Below are 25,862 nucleotides of genomic sequence, written 5' to 3'. Positions count from 1 at the left end.
CTTTGTACCGTTTATATATAGTTTGGCAGGCTCAGATTTTTAAAAAGCCCCATGAAGTGCTTGCTTTTGCATGTGTTTTAAAAAGGCATTTGAAAATTGAAAGTGTGGCTTACGGAAACTAAATCTTCTGTAAAAAGATTGCTGGTCATGAAGAGAAATATCAGTGATTCACCTAATGTGCTTTTAACCCTTTCTTTGCTGTCACCTATACTTATGAATGCCAAACTTAACTTTGTCTTTGGATTTAAGTCAGCTTAGCTGTATATCATCCAAAATGATCTGTTTTTCTAAGAATTAGATAAGCAATTACTTGTAGAAAATATTTTTAAAGTGTTACTATTAGCAACAGCAACCTTGACATTTGCCCGTCAAAGAGTATCAGGTACTCCTTGGGAGTATATGGGATAGCAATTAAAGTCAAATGCTAATGGGTGTTTTGGGGATATCAGGTTGGGGCAAAGGCAGTTTATTTTTTTAAAAAGTATAAACATATATTTTGTTACAGTAACAGGTGTGTATGTATGAGCAGTCAGAATTTAATTCAATACTGGATTATAAACTTCTTCTTACCTCTTTGTTATTCAGGTATTTGATTTCATGTGCCCCTACCTCAAGTGAGCCCAGAGGGTCCATTTGTAGAATTCAAGAGCTGGAAGGCAGGGGAGACTTTCAAAAGTTTCTGGTTAGCCGGACAGGGTTATCTAAATGCCAGAGCTATGGTTAAGGGTCCCAGGTGATATTTTATAGGAAAACGTCTCATGCTACGTTCAGTTTTCTCAAGTTTTGGTTGCATAACCTGTGGAAGGCAGGGACACCCGTGTGCGCCTAACTGAAGGTTTTTCTGAATCATAGCCGCATAAGAATTTCAAAAGGAAGCAAATTTGGTACTGGGGTCCAACAAAAACAGAAAAGCCAAGCTGGGCGAATCTGTGATGGCTATGCTGGAAGGGATCCCTTGGTGAGCTGTTTTATTTATTTATTTATTTATTTTTATTTATTTATTTTTTGTGCAGATGTGTAAGCTGAAGGCTGGTCGTTTCCTCTTGACTCCAAGTACAGGTCTTCCTATACATGCTCCATCTCCGCTCTCCTGGCCCTAGATGCCTCCTGTGTCCGCCAATGCTAAATATAGCTAGTTGTCTGTGGCTGGCTGCATATGCAATCACACACCCCATCCTATTTGCCATATCTCAGTTACAGATACGGTTACCGTCCTCCCAGGGTTATTCTATGCATACACTACGTAATTACAGCCAGCAAGAAGACCGAATCAAACAGAAAGAGAGACAAACAGAGACAGATTGGAGACTGGCACCCAGCACATAGGCACATCAGGAAAAAGCGGCCTGTGGCTTAGTCTGCATTTGTTGCAAACCTAGTCTTCCTGGGGTTGGGGGTGGGGACACGGCTGCCGGAGAGCCCTCTGCTCCCTCACACCCCCTGCAGCGAATCCCAGCAGCGAAGAGCAGGAAAGTTAAGTTCAGGGAAGCGGTTCTTAGGGCGCGCTCGCGCTGTGATGTTTCCAGCAGTGCCTGAAAGCAGCAGCCCCCGGTAGGCGGCTTCCAGCAGGTTTGCGGTGTCTAAGATCAGGGAAGACCAGTATGTAAAGTTGGAGAACCCGGGAGTGGCGGGGTGCGCTCGCTAGAGTTGGGTCACCTGGGCTCTGCAGGATCGCTCTGCTCCCGGGCAGGGCCAGGGCCAGTGCCCACGCTAAGGGTACCTGCGCTGCATCGCCTCTAACTGCGGGTTCTGATTTTTTTTTCCAGGTGGCCCGTCCGCTGCTGAGCCTTCTGCGTGCGCGGGGAGCCTGTCTGTGCCTGGCCCGCTGCAACTGACCATGACCATGACCCTCCACACCAAAGCCTCGGGAATGGCCTTGCTGCATCAGATCCAAGGAAACGAGCTGGAGCCCCTCAACCGCCCGCAGCTCAAGATGCCCCTGGAAAGGGCCCTGGGCGAGGTGTATGTGGACGGCAGCAAGCCCGCAGTGTTCAACTACCCCGAGGGCGCCGCCTACGAGTTTAACGCTGCCGCCGCCGCCGCCGCTGTCTCGGCGCCGATCTATGGCCAGTCGGGCATCGCCTATGGCCCCGGGTCCGAGGCTGCCGCCTTCGGTGCCAACAGCCTGGGGGCTTTTCCCCAGCTCAACAGCGTGTCGCCAAGTCCGCTGATGCTACTGCACCCGCCACCGCCGCAGTTGTCGCCCTTCCTGCACCCGCACGGCCAGCAGGTGCCCTACTACCTGGAGAATGAGCCTAGCGCCTACGCCGCCGTGCGCGACCCTGGCCCTCCCGCCTTCTACAGGTACCCGCGCCACGTCGGGTTGGCCCTTGTGCCAGGGCTGGCCCGGGGAGGGAGCGCGAGAGGGGGAAACCTCACGGGCCACAGATCGCCCCCTCCCACTCCTCGGGGAAGTCGGGAAGGATTCTCTACGGAGCCCGCCTTTTCTCTAGGGGCAGCTTTAAAACGATAACAGTAACAACAGCAACAACAGTATTCTCTGCCCGCAGTTTTTGTAGGAGAGGCAGATTCAAAAGGACCGTGTTTCCTAACTACACAACCACTGGAAAAACAGTCCAAAGAAGTTATTTCTGGGAGTATACCCCAAAGCGAATAAACCCCAGGTGGCCAAGGGGCTTGTGCAAGGGCCTTCTTTATTATTTAAAGATGAAGGTGTTTGTGGTTAATGGAGCTCAGGGGTAATTTATATGTCATTATTTAAAAAAAAATGTTTCAGTGTGTCGGGTTCAATGCTCTTTTATTTGGAGTATTGGATTGAAAATATGCAAGGTATACGGGAGACGATGAGGTTTTTAGGCAGAGGTGCCTACGGATCTTTTCTCCTGTCTTCCCCAGTCCAGGGTTCTAGATTCAGTTCCGGTTGCTCAGAAGAGCTGGTATGGGAGTTGAATGGGTCTCAGCAAGTTTTGATTTCTGGCTGAGTTCGAGTTAGAGCAGACTGCTGGCGTATGACTTCTGACAGCTGGGAATTCATAGGTGTCCCGTGTATTTAGAATCTACCACACAGAGGCAACAGCGCAGTAATACCCTGCAGTTAAGTTTCACGTCTGGTCCAGCAGGCAGAGAACGCTCTGGAGCGGCATGCAGGTTAGCTCCGTCCTGCCCCGCAGGCAGGCACTGTGCAAGAAGCCAGGGCAGTCCAGGACACAGGGGAATCCAGGGCACAGACTCTCGGTGACCTAAGTGACTACTGTTTTGTGTCTTCAATTTTAGCTTCTCCTAAGAGATTATTATTATTGTTGTTGTTATTGTTATTCTTACTTTTGATGTCCCTTTTCTCTCATTTCTGCTTTGCCCCGTGGGCCTGCAGAAGGAGTAGGTGGGTGGCTCTGGTAAACACCCACCTGTAGAGTTGACTAGGGGTCAATAATCCATGGGACAGGTATACATCTTCTGATGTCCACATGCTGCTGAATCTAAGCTAGCCCTCTGTAGCTCCCGGCATTTGGCTCCTGCCTGTGTCCAGACCTTCTGCATTACAAGCCTTGGACCATTTTTTTTCTCAGTGTTCTGTGTCCAGATGTATTTACAGCAGAAGAAACAGGACCAAGGTGCAGATTGGCCCCAGAGGCTATTGAAGGGTGATTTCTCGGTATAGCCAAGCTCACCTCTAGCTCACACAGGGAACCAAAGCATCAGATACTGAAGTGGATCCAGGCCCAGATTTCACATTCAGGATGAACAGTGACCAAAACTTTGTTTTTTTTTTTAAATTGTTGGGTTCAAATTAATCTAACTTGTTTTAATTCAGGGTTAAGATGGAAGAGGAAAATGATTTCTTCTCTTGACTTATTTTCTTCTAAGCCTGAAGAACAAAATCTAGCGATTAAGACTAATTCATCCTTTTTGAATTCCTTGATGTGGAGGAGAGAGTTGGGAAGATGTGAGTCCTGTAACCTTGTGATGGAGTTCCCAAAGTATTTTCTCTTCCATTTAATTTTCAGTTCTTTTATTGCAAATTAATGCCACTGAATTTCAATGGGGACTAATGAGCGGCTCCTTGGCGGGTTATTTACTGCCTTGCTGATAATTACAAAGTGAGCATGGGAAAATAAAGAGGGATCACACTTTATTCAACACCGTCACTCTCACCACAGAATACCCCATCTTAAACTTTTACTCCAAGTAATATTCAGATACTTAAAAAAATACAAAACAACAAGGGATTCTTATAAAAAGTAAAGCAAAGAAAATGTTGCACACAGGTGGAATTCTGGGTGGAAATTTAGTTTTTGATTTTCTTATTTGGCTCATTTTCTATAACTCCTTTGCTTGAATTCTGTCTCTTATTAGGGAAAAAGGAAAGTGTCTATGCAAGTGTTTCAAATGGGCGTTTATGATAGATTTTTTCTTTTTGAGATTTTCTTTTTTGAATAACTCTGGATTAATAATAAAAAAAAAAGACCAAAGCCACAGAGAAACCCTGTCTCGAAAAACCAAAAAAAAAAAAAAAAAAAAAAAGAAAGAAAGAAAGAAAACAGTTGAACAGGCTCTTTTCAAAAATCTTCACTCTTCCTAAGTAGTTCTCAATCGTTTGGGGGCTGAAAGCTGAGCTTTGACAAACTGCTTCTCGTGGTCCAGTAGGCGATGAAGTCAGTTTACCAGGTCCGGGTTCTGACAGCGGAACGAAGCCTAAAAGAATAGTGTTTTAGCGCGCATGAGAACACAGTTTGGGCCGGTTCTGACTTTCTTTGCCTATGGGTGCCAGACTCGTGAAAAGTGTATTTCTTACTGTGGGTTGAGGTTAAAGAAGTTTGGAAGATACAGATCTAAAATGGACCCAGGAGAAAATAAACCACTTACGCAAGTGGCTATAGTTTTATTTATACAAACCCCAAAGCTAATTGGTCCATCCGCACTTTATTTCTCCCGTACAAGTTGCCTTGGTGTCTGCGGCCCAGCCAGGCTAGGATTGACTATTTCTAATGTGGAATAGGGATACTTTGTGAGCTCCCCACCTGCATGTCCCAGTGGTCATAGGGATGTTCAGGGAATTTGGATGAAGTTTGAATCACTCAGCATCTACCTGTTGCGGCTACCTTCTCAATTAGCCACAGCATGCAGCCATGTTTAGATTTGAGGAGAAGGAGTAGGTAACATTGCTTGGGGCTTGTAATAAAGCAGGAAATGCTGTCACCCGCCAAGATAACTTGTTACTGTGACACGATACATTCATAATAAACAAGTTGTGGTTTTATGGGTAGTATCTTACTGAAAATTTCATGGAAGTCATTTTATCCAGAATTCTTTTTTAGCTTTTAGCCAGCTTTGAGGATTTCAAAGAAAGTTAAAGGTGAAACAGTTATTGTGACCGTAATTAAAAAAGAATTTAACATGGGTGTTTATTGATGCCCGAATATTATAATTTTAGTTTAGTTAGTCAGTATTTCTAAGGGCAGCACACTGGCCACCTTTCTAACAAAATGAAGCCAAACTTAACAAATGGATGGGCGAACCTTCCACATCAACCCAACCCCCGATCTTTTCGAGACGGTGTCTGTATAGTTTGGAGAACTGGTTTGTGTGTGGTGATCACTGAACTACTTCTCAGCTTTGAGACATTCCAGGGAGAGAGTTGAGGGACTGAGGTTCAAGTTTCTGATAATTCCTCCCATGCACTCGAATTATCTGGCCACTCTTTTTCTTTCAGCTATGATATGTTTTAATCATTTAGGTTGTCATCGACTATCGGACACATCAAACTGATCTAAGAATAGCACCACACACTCTGGAAGCAGTGTATGCTTGGATCTAAATGGTATCACATCTCCGAACCCCTTTTCTTTTTCTCTAGCTCCGTGCGGCTTGGGCCCACCTAGGAGAGAGCTCCTAGGGGTAACTGCCACTCATTCCCAACTTCTGTCTATATTAACTTGGATCCCATTCTACAGTTTTTGTTACTTACGCTTTATGAATATATATATGTGTGTGTGTGCTCGAAATTCATAATTTGAGAAACTTCAGGTTGAGCATTTTTGATTTCTTATGCTTTAAAAACCTAGATGGCCGGGGCAGTGGGCAGCAGGGAGGACTACAAAGGATGCCCTCCAGGATGATGAGAACATGGCGCTTTTCCTTCTGAGACGGAACATGTGAAGGCAGTGTGGTGGCTCCACAAGCATGCGGCCTTTGCTGTTGCCTTACCCCACTGACTGTAGTGTGTTTGTGTGCGCTATAGTCAGGGACAGATCCGGAGTGGCCAGAGGTTTTGATAGAAACAGAGAGTGACGGCAACATGAAATCTTCTTTTCCTGCAAGCCAAATCTAGATGGAATCTTTATTACTATGTGACATTCATTTGCTCGTCATAAAGAAACATGTGTGTTATAGATGCTTTTCTAGAATATCCGCAGTCCACGAGGTCTATGAAAATTTCGTATCAGGAAATTCATAGATATGAATGATGTTTTTAGCAACTCCATGCGATACGCAGGTGAACCCTCTTCTGTCTTCCCTGTGACGTCAGCATTATTTTAGGGTAATTTGGGAAGGTCCAGGTTGAGGGAGCAGTGTACGGAGCGTCCCCCACCTTCTGTCTCAGGAAACTGTAAACGGGAAGAAAGGAGTAAATTAACTTTTCATTTCAATGTTGAGTTTCGGTTCCTTATTCAGGAAAGGAAAATGTGGAATGGCTATACTTGTTTTGAATCAAAATGCATACTCCCAGAGAGATTCTAGATAAATCCAAAAAGTAGAGCCGTTTGCACACACACACCGAACAGAGTGGAAACATATGGACTTTCACCGGGAGAAGGCGTCAGTTCATCAAAGTTACGAAGGAGTTTTATTTTACGGGTTCGGCTCTTGCAGTGAGCTGGTGGATAATTTTGTTTTGTAAAGAGTTCCCTCTTCATCCTGCCATCTTACTCCTTAGTGCTAAAGTGGTCTGGAAGTTAAGGGGACACCTTTATGATACACTTTGTCTTAGGATTGGGGAAAAAAAGGCATACTTGACATGTTCTGTGCTTGGAGAATATTATTAGGAATTCCAGGAATACATTTGTCTTACTTAATCAATAGTGTTCAAAAATAATGTTTACTTATCTATATTTTATTAAAATGTGATGGTTAGAAACATAACTGTTTAGGGTCCTGCTAACAGAATTTTATGTAGTTTATTGAAGTAGTGATTTCAAGTAACTTGGTCTAAACACTAAGGTTGTGGTTACCATTTATAATTGATAGGGCGGTGTAGTGGTGACCTAGGATGGCAGTGTGGAAGACGGTGGCAATGACGGTGATGGTGATGGAGGACGATGATGATTGTAACTGCACGGGGCTCCGTCTGGATCAGAAGTGTTTTCTGTGTAGCACGGGGATGTTTATACACACTGAACTCTTCTAATACATTTGATTTAATTATTTAGCTATAATATAGAAAAATTCCAATGATATTACCAATCAAATTAATACTGCAGTCCTACTAAGTGCTGTAAACTGCTATGTAGAAATGCCAAACTCCCTCAAGCCATAAACAAATGTAGGGTTCCCCATCCTTTGAATTTTTAAGAGGGACAAATGTTGTTATGTGTTCGTTCCCCCAACTTTTTCCTACTGGGCTCAGTCATCTTTAACAAGGTGGCAGACTTGGGTTTTTTTTCCCTGTAATTTTCTTGTTTTTGGAGTTCCTGGGCCTTGTACATAGAAACACCGTAAAGGTTCGCTTTATGTTAACGACGTTTGTCAAGGAGCATTCAGAAATAGGCGCATTAAAGTGAGCCCTTCAAATTTGGAGCCTTGCTGTGGACCCGGAGAGTGGAGAGGGCCCTCAGCCGTGATTTCATCCAGCTTGGAAGTCGCGTAGCTGTCTGCCCCTTCGCTTTCTCTCAGCTCCATTCTAGTCCCGTGTTCTGCGGCCTCAGCTCCTTCCTGGACTTCCAAACGCCAGCACATGTAGGGGTCCCGGGAGTGGACTGGAGGTGTTCCGCACTAGCCAGCAAGCAGCTTTGCTGTTGTTGTTTGAAACTTACAGGTTTTTTATGTGTTCTAAGACCGCAAAAACAAAATTATTACCTCTTAGTTTCTCATAACTAATAGCCTCAGTTATTAGGTTAGAAACTGCTATCTGCACACCAACCCCTTTTCTTCGTCATCTTTTTTTTTAATTTTCAATTCATTCTCATATTTTCTTGTTTCCTTTATCTTCAAATAAGCGAAGGCGTCACACTCCCCTTAAACTCTCCCTCGCTTTTCGTGCCAGCATCAAGCTTTCCTTTCTTCTTTATGCATCTGTTTATGCTCGGATCTCTCCTCAACCTTTCCTGGCTTATTTCTCTCTAGACCTAATTCATCTATTATTTTAACGACATTGGAACAGGTCCGGAGACTTCCTCTTTACCATAGGAAAGCCGATAGTTGGAGGATGTGCGTTCGTAACTCAGAAGGTCATGGACTAAGTGGAGAATTCCAAAAAGGATCTCCCATCCCAGCTTTATGGATGGAAACTTGAAGGAAAACAAAGAAGCCATTTCCACTTAGCTAAGTGGCTTCGGTAGTTTATTTCTTCCTCCACTTGGCTCCCCTGTTCCAAACTGAGAAGAGCGTGGAGGCCATAGAGGCCATACTTTACAATAAAATACACTTTTGCGTTCCCAGGAAGACATATGACAGTACTGCTTCTAACAGCCAGGAAATCTTACTGACTGGCATTTCAAATTCAGCTTTTTCTTTTTTGGTGTGTGTCGGGGGGGGGGGGACGCAATGTATATGGCATACAGATAGCTAAAAGTGCCGTTTGGGCCATTGTTCTTTGGAGTTCTAGAACCATGTGCATCTGTGCAAGGCATTTATGCTAGTTTTCTACATCCACGAAAACACTCATTTAAAAAGCAGTTTGAGCCTAACAACGATTCACTTTCCTTATATCAGGAAAGCATTTAAACGGTGCTTTGAGGAGACACTGTCAAACTTCCGCTATTCTCCGTTGTCAGAAATATAATTGATTTTAAAGATATTTTGTGGAGACAGATTTTTGTTTTGGGGTAGACTTTAGAGTATTTCTGCCAGGATATTTCCAGCAATTTGGAGTGGGAGGATGCAGTTCCCAATTTGAGTACAAGACCCAAGTTAGTTACAGAAGGTATTTTTCAGAAGGTGTTTTCCTTTAGGCATTTTAGTTATAGGGAAAGGATTGTGGGGCCTTGGGAAGTCTCTTTGGTTTCTATACGCAGGATATTTGAGCACTGACGGGTCCAAACAGACACTGGGTCTGATTTACGTCCATTCCCCTCAATCTGCTGTGATGCTGTGGCTGTGAGTTGAGAGGCTGATGGTTTGGGGAAAGGATGGTGGCAGTTGGGAAGCCTCAACTGCAGCAGCTTCCTGGGTAAGGCAACGCAGGAAGGGCTGGCTGTTTTGATGCCTTCAGAAGTATGTGGAAAGTCTGTGGATCTCTCCTTCCCTAAAGAATGAATACACAAAAAAGGGTCCAGAGGGCACACGGTTAGCCCTCACGTACTATAGATTCAGTCCTTAAAAACTTGCTCATTGGAATTGATCTGAAGCCCCCCAGTCCACAGAGAGGAGGATACTTTCTTAGACTTTTCCTGCCGTGTGTGGCATGACAAAAACTCAAAGTCGTCTACTCTGTATCTTCTTTTCTAAGGCTGAACCCGACAGACTTTCGTATTGCTTCATACTGTAAGTGTGTCCTTTGGGGGGTCTATTAGTGGCAGAGTGTTGGCATTTTTATCTCTTTTGTTTGTGTTTTTACTGTGTGTGATGCCCCCAGGCACAGTGCTGAAGCGCTTTCTAGTGTTTCTCAGTCCAAAAGGCAGCCAGAGATAAGCTGTGTTTAGATGTAACTTGTAATGCGGTTGACTGAGTTCGATGTTAATGAATCAACAGTTTATATTGGTAAGCTGTGACCAGAATCTTCCAGAAACCCACCCTGTTTTCTTCTCAGAGAGCAAGGGTTTAGTACCCATTAACTCTGCATTCACGGTGACTTCACAGAACGTATCTACTGAGAATAATTAAGGGTATAATGAAAACATGTGCTTGGGAGCCAGGCCGCTTGTGTCTGCCTTCCGCCTTGACTCTTGTCTAGTTGGGATCTTTGGCAAGTCACTTAATTGTGTGCCAAGATATAGTCATGTGGAAGATGCCAATCAGAATAGGAACTACATATTTGGGATGTTGTGAAGACTGAGTTCATAGATACCTAGTGCTCGAGATGTGAGCTTGCAACGTGCCGGTGGTTTTGCGCCAGAATTTTAATTTATTTCTCCCCACTTCCTCTCCCACTCTTTCCCCCCCTCTTCACCCCCTTTAGCTGTGACAGGCTCTCACTCTATAGCCAAGGCTGTCCTTGAGTTCACAGACCTCCTGAACCCTGGAACCACCAACTCCAGCAATATTTATTCCTTCTTTAAAAGGAGGTTGAGTGATATCCGTCAGCAAAGAAGAGAGGGGCTCTCTGTGAGCCCACAGTGTTTATCGCTTCCTTCTCTTTAATTTGCCTACAAGGAACCAGCTTTAATGCCCCATTGTGATGAGAAGTTGAAGTTTTCTAACCAGAAGGAAGCAGGAAGCTAATATTTCTTGAAATGCCTGGGATATGCCAGGTACTATGTTGGCAGAGAACAAAGCAAGCAACAGCCTCCAAATAAGTGAGAACCATTCAGTCGATAAGGAGGAGGGCAAGGGCTTAGATCTGGTGGGGTGAAGCAATCCTAGAAAGGGAAGGGTGAGATGAGGGTGAGCCACTTGTGGGGGAAGTTGTCACATGCTAGGCAGGGAGGACGTTCTTCTATGACTTGGGGCCAAGGGACATGTCTAAGCATCTACAGGGGTAGCTTGATACTGCTGGTGGCCTCGGAGAATGGAGGACCACATGTAGAAATTACTCAAGCCTGAGTCTTCTCTCAGAGGTTCTGATCATTGCTCTGAGGTGAAAGCTAAGATAGACAGTTAAAAACAACAACAACAACAACAACAATGTACAGCTCCGTAGGGCTTTTCTAATCAGTAGTCCATTGTCTTGCAGTTTCCTTGACTGTCTGCACTACCCAACCCCACCCTTCAGACCACTTCACATGCCACAGGCTCTCTAGTGCAGTCCTGGAGATGGAGATGTGGAGGTGGTGGGAACGTTCCTGGTGGCCTCCATGGTTTTGTTATGCTTGAAACTGTGAACCAAACTGATCCAACTGATTCCCTGGGGAGCCTGTCCACCAGTGTGGATGCCTGAGGCAGGGCAGAGAGGGTGCTGAGGACAAACATAACTGCCGCAGCCCTTTCACTTCCTCCTCTTTCCAAAACGGAAACAGAGGGGAGGCAATTTTGGTTGATGTAGACACAGAGAAGAAGAACAGAAGGGTGTGGGCTTTTGCCACAGGATAGGAAGATGAAATTAGGAAATAACCTAAAATCATGGGTATAAACCCACACATCCGATTCTCTTGAATGATCCTGATTTTGCTCGGTGATTAGATAGTTTAATGTGATGGAAGCCCTTCCATCACCCCACTCTCCCAGCCGCCCAGGTAGAGTTCTCTTCCATTTAGGCCTGTCAGAGAGTTACCAGGATGTTTGTGGTGGATATTACCTCCAGAACCTGCAATTAAACTCACATCGATGTCTATAAAAATCGAGCTGTGCATCTGGAAAGTTCCTGAAAGTGGTTTTTATTTCAAATATAAAGATCACTCCATGATAATGAACTCACAGATAAGATTATCACACAGCTAGCTTACGGTAGCTTCTCCAACAGCCACATCCCCGCTCGCAAACTCTGTCCGTTGCAGTGAGCTTCTGTATGGATAGAATGGTCATTCCAAAGCCAGGCAGCTTCAATTATGGCTGCCCACACTCACCATCAACTCCATTTGTATGTACTTGTCCACAACAAAGAAAAAAAAAAACCTGGCTAAGTAGAAACTGGAAGAACAATGAGCTTTCTCTGGTTATCATTTCTGACGCATAGGAATCATGATTTATAAAATCAAACTAGCTCCCCCACTCAATCTATGGAATTCAACCTTAATTCGAAGAAGTCTGTGTTTGCCATTAGGAAGTAATTTTATCCAGGGACCCAGGGACTTGTGAAAACTTCAATTTCTTGAGATGTTTATATTGACTGACTATGATGGGCATAAAGGTAGTGCCAGTCAGTTTGTGGTATGCCTTTAAACACAGACATGGCAGTTCTTCCCATATGCCTCTTGGCATCACTGTCTGCTTTTTTGTTTATGGCTGGTCCTTCTTTATTGTGGTTGGAGATACCGGTCTTTCCACTTCAGAATTTATTTACTAATCTTTAGCTTGTTTTGAGAACACCTAACTCTAGGTTTGCTTATCTGATTGATCTTCCCCAGCTTAAGTACCCCAGTGCTTTCTCAATGGTCACATTCTAAGTGGGGTGACATTCATACCCTTGTCATTTCATTGCAGCCAGTCTCCTATGATTGCTCAAGACGCTCTCGTCCAGAGCTGAGCACTCCTCGCCTCTTCTTTGTTAGGATCCTAGTACTGGGAAGTCAAAGCTCCGCTCAAATGCTGCCTCTGTCTACTGTGCTTTACAGTATCTGTGGTTAACAATATTTTACCTCTTTGTTACCTTTATTGTGGTATCTATGGATTTTCTTTCATTTGACTCTAAAGAAATTGGTCTCTTCTATTTGTATCGTCAATTACAGCAATTTCATAGATATTGTTAATTAACTCATAGATGTATTCACTCAACAAACTCCATTGCATTTTGATCAAGTCCTGGATCCTATGGCAGGTACAGAGATCTGACACATTGTTCTCAAGGGGTTTATAGCCAGGGAGGCAAATAAAAGTCTGCAAAGAAATGACAGTGGACTAAGAATCCCACTAGAGGCGCTGTGGAGAGCATTAACAAAGAGTCAGTTTACAGCCCTTGCTCACTGAGGCAGAGGTCACAGAAGGGTTGACTGAGCAAGGGATGCTCACCTGGGGGTCTTGAAGAATGAGGATGCAGCCAGGAGCTGGGCAAGGCTGTGAGCAGACCTGAGCTTGACTTGCTCAGGCAGCGCATCCTTGCAATCCCATCCCACGGTACTGCAAATACGCAGCCAAATTGTTTCATTGGAAAAAAAAAAGTGAACGTAAATTGTTAAGACTCAAAGAGATGAATAATAACCCACCAGCTTGTGTGCTTGGGGGTCTCAAGCATAGCGTACCAACCCCTTGTTGATTAATTTACAGAGATGATCTTGTTTAATTTTTATGCCAGCCCTAATAACCAGTACAATTATTGTTCTCCTTTATGGATGAAGGAACTAAATTTCAAAGAGGGTCACAGGGCCAGAACTAGAGAACCAGGGATGCAAAGTCTAAAAGATGAAGCTGAAACCTTAAACAGCCAGAATTCTTTGTGGGAAAACTGACGGGGTGCCTTCTGCCAGCGATCAAGTCTCTGGCCTATTGGTCTCTTAGATTATTGGCAATGTCTTTATTTTTTGATTGTGACAATGCTTTCATCTTTGACTGTGCCCTCAGGCTGCTGCTTTCAATTTTATGGAAAGTGGTTATTTTTATGATTCTTACTAAAAAGTGTGTTTAAACAATTTTCCATTAAGTAGGGGATGTTTTCTCTTCTGCTGTCAGAATGAGCTATTAAATGCTATCCTAACAGTGCTTGCTGATAGCAACCTTATTAATTTCTTTGCATGTGAACTCAATCTGAGAATCTGAAATTGGGTTGGAGTTACGGTGTTCTTTTGGTCCAGTCCTCTGTCCACGTTTATAAGATCATAAAGCCATAGTGTTTTTAATCTAGAGGAGAGGCTAGCCAATGCTCTGCTTTAGCCTTTTTGCTTTTGTGGAGATGAGACCTCAGCTTCTCAGCATTTTAACCTGAAGAGAGACCTTAGACATGATTTCTTTCTACTCTTTCATTTTCTGGATGAAGAAAATGGAGTCCCGAGAGGCAAAGTGACTTTCCCCAGGTTCTCAAGCCAGGAGAGCACAGTCAGGCTGTGTTGAAGATCGACTCCTGTCCTTTCCATCACACTTAACAGACAGAAGCACAGTCAGTCCCATCCACCCGTGGACACTGACTGCATCTGGGCTAATTGTTGTAGTTCAGGCATTTGCAATGGAAGCTCAACAAAAATAAAGTGGAATGAAGGAATGGTTGATTCTGGTTGCTAAGAAATTAACATGATGGCTGAAGCAAGTGTACTGGCTGCACCTGCCCAGACTGTCCGCTGTTTAATTGGTCCATGGTCCATGCGAGCAATACTAACCTCTGTTTGGAGTTCAGCTTTAGCTCCATGGTGGAGACGTGTCTCCTATACTTATGTTTAGATTGTTTTCTCTCAGCCCTAATTATTATATTGTTTACTTTTGATTGAAGATTACCTTCCTTGTTTTCTCTCTTTTTTTTTTTTCTGTTTCCAAAGCTTAAAGGTTAGGAATCACCTTGACAGATTTCTCTAGAGCCTCAGATTGACTCTCTTCAGATTTCAAGAGCGGTTGGATGCTGTTTTAACTCTTTTCTTACCGATGCAAGGAGCTCACATGAGGTCATTTTAGAAATGACGGAATTGAAGAACGCAGGTTGTCATTGCTGAAATTCTGTGTCTTCTCAGAGACTAATTTATAAGCTTAGTGCCGACTTTGTCCTGCTTCCTATGAACATTTTCCCTCTGTAGTTGAATGTTGTCCCAGGAAATGAACTGTAAATTTAATAAGCACAACAATGGATGGAGCCACATGCAAGGTGTGTAATTAGTATTCCCAATAGATGGTCAACACATTTATTCTGGCTGGTGGTTTTATAAATACAAAACAAAATGATAGCTTGCTCTGTGGGAATTTATATTTACCCAGATAGGGTTTAGAATTAAGGAGGTGAACAACAGTTTTTTTCACTTTACCAGTTTTTTAAGGAGTTAAGGAATTATTAGAACTGTCAGTTAAAGTATTTGAAAAGGCAGCAGCCACCATTTTACACTTCACAGCATCGTGAAGTGAGCAAGTGCGAATTGAATATGCTTTTATTGGCACTGTATGTCTCCGTGTGTAAACACGAGCCTGTTCGAGGGAGAAGAAGTTCCATGGGCTTCTTTACATTGGTTTTCATGTTTCCTTTTCCTTTTGTGAACAATTGTAGGTCAATAAGTATTTTCTTCTGTTTTGAAAAACTTCTGCCACTATCTTTGCAGTAGTGTGACTTTCACTGGGGAAGCACCTCTATTCTTGTGATATTTTGAGAGGTCCTTGTCCAGCACTCTAAGGGTTCCCTGGACTGTCAGGTCAATGACAACTTATAAGTCAATCTTTCTCTATGGAAGGTGATCATTTAATCTTGGAGTCAAAGTCTCTCCCTCCTCCCCATCTTTCCTCTCCCCTCTCCTCTCCCTTCCTTCTGAGAATGTTGCACTCACATAATCCCAGGTAGCTTTGACCTTACTCTATAGTCAATCATGACCTTGACTTTCTGAATCTCACGCCTTGACCTTCCCAGTGTTGCGAACGCAGGCAGTTGCCACCACACTTATGTCGTGCAGTGCTGATGATTAAACCTCACGTATGCTAGGCAAGCCCTCTACCAGTTGAGCTCCCGCTCCAGATGCTAGACCACAGCTTTCTGACAGACTCTAGCAAACACTAACATTGGCAGATAGAGGGGAGCTGAGAAAGCTTACTGAAATCCAAATGCCTCATGGAACTTCCCTAACAACAGATGAAGAATCTTCTTTTTGGTAACTATGGTGGTCTCAATGAAGAGTGTCTCCCATAGACACGGGTACTTGAGCCCTAGGTTTGCAGTTGGTGGCTCTCTTTGGGGAGGTGGTTCAGCCTCATTAGCAGAAGTTTGTCAATGTGGGTGGACAGGTTTTGAGAGTACACAGACATTCTCTCTCTCGACCTTGTGCCGTGAAGATGTGTGCTCTCAGTTTTCCGCTCCTACCGTTCCCGATACTTTCTGTCACGCCTCCGTGTCACCATGGACTCTTAAACCTCTGAAATGATAGGTGAAAATAAAATCTTTCTTCCATACGCTGCTTTTGATCATGGTGGGTTTTTTTTTTTTTTTTCCACAACAACAGTAGGGTAATTAATACAGTGACTTGCGCTGGGCGGATCATGAAATGAAGCCCTCTACCGCCCAGATCACCACAGGAAACAGGTAAATGTTAATTTAATGGGACAAACTACTGGTCAAGGTGTACGCTCTCGTCGCTCAAGGGGAGTTGGTCTCTTAAGGAGAAAATAATGAGTAAGCCTGTGATCATCAGTGTTTTCTACTGTTGAGAGCTCAAGGATGTAATTGCGGCGGGTCCCACCCACCTTCATTGCCTTCCTTAAACGTGTCATATTTAGAGCTTCCAGATCAAATGCAAGTTGCAATTTCAGATAAGTGACGAATAACTTTTAAATTATGTCTCATGCCACAATTTGTTAAAAAAAAATTTGACCATTGCCTTGCATTTTATTTATTATCTTATTGGGATAATCTGACAACCTTTCTTGAGTCGCCTGTTCATTGTGTTTGGGCTCTGAAGTGGCAGGGACATCTTCTCTGTTAGACAGAACTTTCTAGTTATTATACAGATATCACTCGTCCTCTCCTACCTGAGTCTGTGGAGGCACATTGATAAAGAATTTCCCACTCGTGTTTTTTTGAAATTGTTATTGACCAGGAGAGTGACTGTAGGTCTAGATCCAGCACGGACTTTGCCATTATTTAGATAATGATAAGTCTTGATAAATATGTATTTTGATAGTTATAAAGATAAAAAGTATAAGGAAAATATTACAGTGTATGTGGTGGGAGATAGCAAAGGACAGCGATTGGTAAAGAGGCCTTGCTTGTAATTGTGAATGTTTCTGAGCACTATAGAAATAATGTTTCTTTCTGCAGTCACAGGGTGATTCTCTTAATTTTGTGGCATTATAGAACTTCAGAAATAGGGGCTCAGAAAGCAAGTCTCAGAAAATTTCCCTAAAATAAGAAAGGTTTGGGAAGGATCACACATTCCTCTCAACGAGGCGTGGACGAGCCCTGCACTGCCAGCCTCCACCTGTCTGCTCAGTTTGTCACACTTTGAGTTGGTTGGCTTCTGGCAGGAAAACTTGAGCTTCACCATGGCTTGAGAGGTGGCTTGCTATTTGAGGGGCTGCACGTGTGCATACAGGCGCAGAAGCACAGGGCAGCTCCTATGAATAGTGGGATTTGTATCAAGGACACAGTCTAAGATAGCGATCATTGGAGTACAGACCCCATTAACTGTCGTTGTGTGGTTTTCTAGGGTTGCTTCTCTGAAATCCTCTTGATGAAAACATAGAGAAAAGGAACTGGAGAGTTCCTGAGCCCTCTGAGATATCTCCTTTTACCCTGCTCTGATGCAAGGATACTAAAGGGTTCCCAGAAACACATTCCAAGATGTTTCTGGGAAATGAAGTTGGCACAAGGCTGGAAGTATGCCATCCATGGTTTCCAGGTGCTTAGAATACGTGTGGCCTTAGCTCTCAGAAACCCAGCCCAGTGACTAACAGATGAATAATTGGCCCCCAGTGCGAGCTGCATTCAAAGAAAACACCAGGGATGGGGAAGAGCGTGAAATCCAAGATTTCTGGTTGAGTTTGTTTCTTGACTCGGTAACATTTTTTAACTTGGAGAACTAACTAATAGGACAACCAGAGAATTCCTGACCCAGTATAATGTTTGCTTTGAATATTATGTAGAAGAGAAATAAGGACATATAATGTTAATGTTGATTTTCCTCTGAGCAAGGTCAGACAGAATAGATGAAGTGGAGGCTGGGGGTCTATGCTCTTGCACCAGGAGACTTCCTGCTGCTTCCAGTACCACTTTGTGGACAAACCCATCGGAGGATGCTATCTAGGAATGAGAAGGTTTTCAGATTCAGAAATCTGCTAAGCTGGGAGCTGGGACAATCTGTGCTGGGGGTCAGCAACATGGTTGTTCCTCATGTTGTCAACCAGCTTTACCTGCTACCTAACTTGTTCCTCAGGCTCCAAAAACCCTTGTTTTACTAAATTTATTGATTCCCTGGGTATTATATGGTGCCTTTGTTCTTATTTACTGGAAAGTAATTAAAGTAACTGTTAATAAACAGGTTTACATGGAGCAGCAGAGCCTGTCTGACAAGCCCCCACTTCATCCAGTTGATATGGTCACGTCTCCAGCTTGCTTCAATGGGTGGCTGACTCAGTTTGTTCATTCTTGCTTTCAGCATAGATCGACAGATTTACTGTATGCTAGGCATGGTTCTAGGTCCTGTAAAAGAGACACAGAAGAAAGCTAGAAGAAAGGATGACCCGAAGAAACGAAGAAAAAAAGAAGGTTTTTGTAGGCTTGAAATAGTCTTAGCTTCCTGAACTCTACCACCAATGACTGAGGAGGGCATTGGAAGGAAAGATGAGCTGAGAGTTCAAACCCACAGTAGCCTAACCCAGGGACCACAGCACTGATGTGTGCACAGGATGCTGGAGAAGAGGACAGATCAAGTATGATGCCAAACACACAGAGATTCTTTCACAGAGAACCTCTATCTCACCATGGCAAGGCTAAATCTTACCATAATCCCAGACCAGCCTCAGTGACACCTGTGGGTAGGTGCAAAGGGCTCTCTCAGCTGTGGATGCTGGGACTAAACTTTCCCGGTTACTCCTTGATTTTCCTACTGTCTCTACTAAGAGTCAAGCTCAGAGGGGAAATCAGGTTTCGCTGCTGGTACAATAACAAAAGCAATCCCGCTTAGTTCTCAGAAGACACAGTGAGGCGCTTTGGTGTAACCAGGAAATGTCTGTGGATGGTGTCATCTGGAGGCACAGAAACACACACTGCATGCTATACAGATGTCGTAGCAAGCGAAGGTTGGGCTGATGTGCATGAGACACCTTGTGAAGGGCAGGAATGCTCCAACCCATTTGAGGCTTGGACTTGCAACGACTATCTCTTTAACTTAGGATGCCATTCAATGTTACTTTCTAGAACATCTCAGCCTTCTTCCAGGTTCATGTCCCCGGGGCTCCATTTGTCCTCCTCCTGTGTACTTAGCAGTCTGGCAACCAATGAACTGCCATTTCTCATAGGGCATGCCTTGGCTCTTCCCACCAGGACGTGTGAGCCCAGAGCACTCCTCAGCCGTTCAGACTCCTGGCATCGTTCAGACCCATGGCGACAGTGTCCTACAGATTCATCTAATAGCCACCCTCACTGCATGACAATACACAGTTCCTCGGGCTTTGGATCTACTGGACAGTGGGGTCCTGTGTTGGGGGCAGCCAGTTCTTCGAATTTATTTCAATGGTATTCCATTCAATTAGATTACGCATACCTAGCTCTGTGATCCTTCAAATGATAACAGTTATCTTGAGAGGTTAGATAGTAAATCTGCCCCGACAAGTGCCCCATGGCCTTCTCGAATTCCCCACAGGCAAGGGAAGACGATAGAGAACCCAGAGTTTGGAGTTCTTGTGGGCCACTCCCATTTAGCAGGACTGTCTAAGTAATTCCCTATTAGTCTTTAGAACAAGTCACTAAGCACTTGACTTGGATTTTCTTCCTGCCTTCCTCATGTCATCCTTCCTGCTGCTTTTATTTTCCTTTCCTCTTGCCTCCTATTAGGAAAGCAACCAGCGTGAGAGTCAGTCCTGTTAGCAGTTGGTAACGAGGGGATGGTTCTTCTTGACAGTTACCTGTGTTGGCATAGGCGGTGCCATCATTATCAGAGGAGTAATGAGAAGACTTCACTGTGACACTTCCCTCCCCTCCAAACCTCTCTTTTGCACTTTGGTACTCTTAGGAAAGAATTCTGAGAAATGGGTTGTACCCTCATGGGACTCGTTGAATGAATTCTAGCTGGCCGCAGCTGTTCCTGCTGGTCTGAGCCATGGGAGAGAGAGTCTCAGTTACACACGCGTGGTGCCAGAAGGCATTTAGGGAGCACAGTTGTAATCTCTCATTTTAAAGAGAAAACCAGGGTTAGGGAGGTCTGCTTATGCTGTTCAGCGGTTACTGGGTGGATTTCTGTCTAGAGCGTGACGGTTCTGACTTGGTCTACAGGCTTGTCATCGCAGCACATGGCCCTCCTTGCTCCATCCTGAAGTTTGTCACTGCTGTGGCCGTGCCTTCTCCAGCATCATCAGCTTCCCAAATAATTTTTTTGTAAGCAAAAATTCCCACTTGCAATTCTGGACGTGTTTGTGTGACCTTTTATATGATGACACATTGATTCTCTCTCCACGATGGGATCATAAATGAAATGATTTATAGCTCATCCTCAAAAGCAGGCAGGGGGCCAGTGCTTAAAAGGGGCTGTTTTGGGTCCTTGGTGCTGTGTGTTTAAGTACGATGCTCGAGGATTCTGCCTGTGTGCTCCCCAAGGCAGAGGATAAGCTCTGTCTCCTTTGTATCCTCTGACCTTCAAGCACCCTCTCCTTTTCGTTCACTCTTCATTTCTGTCCATTTCTGGCTGATCAGAAATAGCTGTTCACTCAGCACTGGGCAAAGGTGAGTGACTTTCTCAGTAATCAGCCCGTGCGTGAATTTATTCTTCTGACATATGTCTTGTTACCTGTGAAAATTAGACTGGAAATCAGACTTTTTCCTCTTTGAGAAAGAAGGTGTGGAGTCGAATTGCAGCTCTCCCTCCCTCTCCCTTTCCCTCTTTTGTGTCCTCTGCATACCCTGCTTTTTGCCTCTTTGGGCTTCTGGACCTCCCCATTCATTAGCGCTTGTAACAGATTGGTGTGAGCGAGAAAGGACAGGTGATGAGACTCAAATTGGGTCATTTGGTTACACATTAGTAAGTGACAAAAGATAAAAAAGATATTGAGCAAATGGGATTCTTTTTCAGGGACTTGAGACCAGGCTACTCTTGTTTCCCATTAGTGTAGAAAATGAACACTTGCTTGTATTTTGGGGTGAAGACATTTTTCTTAAGTGAGTGGGAAAACCTCTTGACATTTCATAAAAAGCCTTGCTTTTGAGTGGAGAATGCTAATGTTCTTTGTGCATAAAGAACTTTAGAACTCTTACCTGCGAGCATTAGTGATACACCCATTTTCTATTTGCTTGTGAGTTAAAATAGGTATTTTCCAAACTGGGTGTAGTGGGTATTCTAACACTTAGGAGGCTGAGACAGGAGGATTGGCATGAATTTAAGGCCAGCCTCAGCTACATACTATGTACCAGGTCATCCAGAGTTACACTGAAAACCTTTGTCTCAAAAAATATGAAATAAAACAAAAAAGAGCTGAAATCACATTTTTAGGAAAAAACTGAAACATTTGTCAATCCATCTTAGCTCACTAACTCCATTTTCATGGAACTCAATAGAGTTTTCAACCTTTGCTCTGGAAATTAACATTTTCCTCTCAAGACGTATTATTGGCCTTGTAGCAAGTAATTACAGGCAATTACTGTGGGGATTTATGAGTCTATGGATGAGTTCCAAGGCGATGACCTTGTTCGCAGATGTGAGATCTTTGTCTTTGGCTTGCAAGGCCTTTGGGTGGAGCTCCCAAGAACGGAGATCTGTGGAGGAGCCTGGGCCTCTGGATTCAGATTGCATTGGTCCTTAGTTCCCGAGTTCACTGACTGTATGACTGACTTGTAGCCTCATCTCTGTCTGTGTTCCCTTGCTTCAGAAGCAATTGTGGTTAGATTAATATTGTCATCCCAGTGGTTCTAGGAGGAGTATGAACTAAAGTCGTGATTGCCACAACCATTTATATAGAATGAAAATCTGCTTGCCTACAGGGCCAATTCATTTTATCCTGTTAGACAGAGACAATTGGGTTTACTAGGAGTCTAAGGAGGGGACTGGACTGAAGGATGGCTTCCATCACCAGGAAGTTTCCTCTCTTGAAGACACTTTTGTCTGCCCCTTTTAGGGAAGAGTTTCTGTTGTGTTTGTAGCTAAAAGATAATAATTTAAAAATAAGTTAAACTCGTCTCACTTAGAGGATTTTATTGCTGTGAAGAGACACCATGACCACAGCAACTCTTACAAATAAACATTTAATTAGGTGGCTGGCTTACAGCTTCAGAGATTCAGTCCATTATCATCACGGTGGGGAACATGACAGCATGCAGGCAGATGTGGTGCTGGCTGCATCTTGATATCCAGGCCACAGGAAGTTGACTGAGACACTGGGCGGTATCCTGAGCATAGGAATCCTCAAAACCTGTCCCCACAGTGACACACTTCCTCCAACAAGGCCATACCCATTCCAACAAAACCACACCTCCACCACCTATGAGATCATGGGGCTCAATTACATTCAAACTACCACATTAATTAAATAAATAATGAGTCAAAAGATAGCTAAATATTCACTGCCTAGTCAAACAGTGTAAAGAGCTAGAATCACTTCTAAAGGGGTTAAAAGGACCTATTTGTCATGCAGAAAATAATTTATAACTTGCTTATTTCAAAACACAACTATCATTGCTTCAGATGATGTTTCCCAGACTAGACTCAGGACCCATTGAACTTGAATTTATCTAAAAATGAAGGTAGAGATTTTTTTTTCCAGACTACTAGTTTAGATAGAATCCATTCTTACTGACTTTCTTAAATAATATTTATTTACTTTCAAGGAAACCAAAGAGAACTAGGCTTGATGACATCTTCTCATAATCCCAGCTTTCAGGAGGACTGTCACATGTTCAAGGCCAGCCTGGAACTACAATGTGAAGCCACGAATCAAAAAATATGTCAAAATATAAATACGCAATTGCACATAGATTAGATACACACCCAAAATACATTCTCATTTTTGTCAGAAATCACCTTTGGTTTCTGACCATCTACATGAATATTTAAGTGAAAGGGGAACACAAGAGACCACATGCAGTTTGATTCACATGTTTGTAACTAGCAAATATCAATACTTGGCTTTTCATTTCTTTGATATGGTCATCTGTTACAACAATAGCCTTAACCATGTCACTAGTAAATTGTTTTAATCTTTATGACTTGCTATATTAAGTGAGTTTTTCTTGGTTAATTTCCAGTGCAAAGAAATGCAGGTACATGTCCTTTTTTCATTTCTGTTGCTAGGGTGGTTTGAAGGAGAATGGTTTCCATGGCTTCATAGATTTGAAGACTTCATTGCCAGAGAGTGGCACTATTTGAAGGAATTAGGAGGTGTGGTCTTGCTGGAGAAAGTGTGTCACTGTGGATGGGCTTTGAGGTTTCAAAAAACCCACTCCAACTGGACAATGGTGGCCCATGCCTTTAATCCCAGCACTTGGGAGGCAGAGGCAGGCAGATCTCTGTGAGTTCAAGGCCAGCCTGATCAGCAGAGTTATTTCTAGGACAGTCTCCAAGTTTCCAAGCCCAGAGTCTCTCTGCAGTTGTAGACCTCTCAGCTATCATGACTACCGTGTGCTACCATGCTCTCCACCATGAAGATAATCAACTAAACCTCAATTGGATGCTTTCCTTTATGAGAGTCGCCTTGATTATGGTGTCCTTTCACAGCAATAGAGCATACAATAGTCGCTGTGACAAACCCTGACAGAAAGCACCATAGATGAGGAAAGAATTTATTTAGCTTGTAATTTCAAGTTACGGTCTATTAGTTCAAGGAAGTCAAGGCAGGACCTCGAGCAGCTGGCCACATCACATCCACAGTTAAGAGCAAAAAGAGAATAAACTTGCCCTTGCTTGCCTGCACTCACTCAGCTAACTTTCTCCTTTCTTACACGGTTTAGGACCCTCTACCTAGAGAATGGTGCCACCCATAGTGGACTGTGTCTTCTATATCAATTAGCAATCGAGACAATTCTTCATAGATACACTCACAGGCTAACTGTTCTTCATAATTCCCCATTAAGACTTTCTCTTAGAGAGGAGGTGCCTAGCTTCACTGCAGCTTGATGTCCCATGGTTGACTGATATACATGGAAGGCCTGCACCTTTATCAAGGGAAGTGAGAGGAAGTAGTTGGGGGGGGGGCGGTAGGAGGAGAAGAGGAAGGGGAAACTGTGATCAGGCTGGGGAAAGTTAATTAATTGATTAATTGATAAAAATCCTTTCTCCTTGGTTATGTCAAGTTGGTAGTTAAAACTAATCGGCATAAGGTGTTGTAAATTGGTGGGTGATAAACTATATAGAGAATACAGCACCTATATCCTTGGCAAGCTTGTATCCATTTGCAAAACAATACGCACAAAATGGAACTCTTATTCATTCCACAACCATCTGTTAAATGCCTCCTACATATCAATATCATACAGATATCAGGAGCAACAAGGACTATAGTGATGTCTTTTTCCTGGAGATTGATAGTGAATACACAGTTATACAAAGATTGTGCAGATTCCAGAGTGGTTATATATCAGCTATTATATCCAAACAGGATAATTGCATTGAGAAATCAGTGACTGCGCCTATAAAAACCTTAGTTTTCACTCAGGAACATTTGTCCTTTGGTCAAGATAGAAGGAACTGTGAACAAAGACCAAAATATTCTCACTAGGTATAGGAAAGGTGATAATGCAAAATTAGCCACCACACAAGGGCTGGAGAGGCACATGACCAACAGATTAATTAATGGTGAATCACTTCCATTTGTTTTATGGGACACTTAATTTTAGTGTAAAGTCTTTAGGGCAGGATGTCCATGGGCTTGAGGAGGAATATGTACAGTCAAGATTATAAGACAATTCTTTACCTGTAAAGAACACTTTCCTGGGTACCACTATCCCAAGAGATTAAGAAGCCCTTGGGTAGCTGAGGAGGGCACAGCTCATCATACTGTGCTGGACATTTGTGTGATATAGGAGTGCAGTGGGCATGGAATTGGAAAGGTGTGAAACAAGACTCACTGTGACTCCACATTCATTCAGGTTACAAAATCTGTGTGTCAAACACCAAGGATGAGCTGTGGATCTGTAGCAAGTAAGGTGACTACAGGATCAGCCATACTAAAGTCAATGGCTATGGGAGGAAATACATAGGAAGGACACCCACAAGTATGGGCTCCTTGAATTCATGACTTATTTACACATATGTCTGTTCAACACTTGCCTCTTCCCCAAGTAGCAGGAAACATGAAGTGCACATTTCAAGGGGAAAAACAACGACAAAATAAACAGGCTTAGATAAGGTTGGTTGTGGAGAGGTTAATTTCTGTCAAGAAACAAATTAGTAAAAGGGTAGAAAGTAGGAGGAAGCCTGGTGTGGAGGGGCTGAGAAAGTAGGTGTGGGAAGGGAATGGGCGCTGACCTATAAGGGAGGAAAACGTCCCGTTGGAGGGTGTGGGCATGTGAAAATGTGAAGTGGTGGCCCAGTTAAATCAGCCTGGTGGCACCTGAGGCTGGGCGAACAAAGGAATGTGTGCTGTAAGAGACGGTCCGGGGACAGATTCAATTAATACTTATGCACCTTGAGAAGACCTTGTCTTCTGGACTGGTGGGAACCCACTAAATGTCTGAATAAGGAAGGGTAAGTCCTGCCATCTAGAGGGTGACTTAAGGTCTGTGGAAAGGGGACGGGTGGATCATGAGCTCCTTGGACGGAAACAAGCTTGAACCCAGAAGGGCCTGTACCTCATTGCTTCTCAGAAGTGTGGTGCTCCGGGTAAAGGAATCAGCAGGTTTCCGTGCCTTAGCAGACCCTAGGACCACATGGAAGGTAGAAGGAGGAGCTGTCTTTCTGAAAAAGACTTGGGGTGAATTTATAGGCATTACACTCGAGATTTCTTTGAGTTATTCAAAGCATACTGCAGAGTGGACAAAATTGTTGAAATAAGAGCGGCGGGGCTGCGTCTCTAGCACCCGGCCGCCCGCATGGCTAGCTTATGCCCCGAAATAATTACACGGAAACTGTATTCTTTTAAACACTGCTTGGCCCATTAGCTCCAGCCTCTTACTGGCTAGC

General features: G+C 43.7%; 1 protein-coding gene across 2 annotated transcripts in view; it reads left to right on the top strand.

Annotated features, from left to right (window-relative positions):
• The window catches only part of Esr1 (estrogen receptor 1), a 353,250-nt gene that overhangs the window by 98,355 nt on the left and 229,033 nt on the right, over positions 1 to 25,862 (top strand). For both annotated transcript variants that reach the window (XM_057762857.1, XM_057762856.1), the window contains exon 2: positions 1,767 to 2,304. In XM_057762857.1, coding sequence (XP_057618840.1) covers positions 1,838 to 2,304 — 467 coding nt within the window. In that variant the 5' untranslated portion in view covers positions 1,767 to 1,837. The remainder of the gene's footprint in view (positions 1 to 1,766; positions 2,305 to 25,862) is intronic.

Source organism: Chionomys nivalis, chromosome 2, assembly GCF_950005125.1.
Source record: "Chionomys nivalis chromosome 2, mChiNiv1.1, whole genome shotgun sequence".
NCBI lineage: Eukaryota > Metazoa > Chordata > Mammalia > Rodentia > Cricetidae > Chionomys > Chionomys nivalis.
The sequence above is the reverse complement of the archived record's forward strand: the minus strand, read 5'-3'. Positions and strand labels throughout refer to the sequence as shown.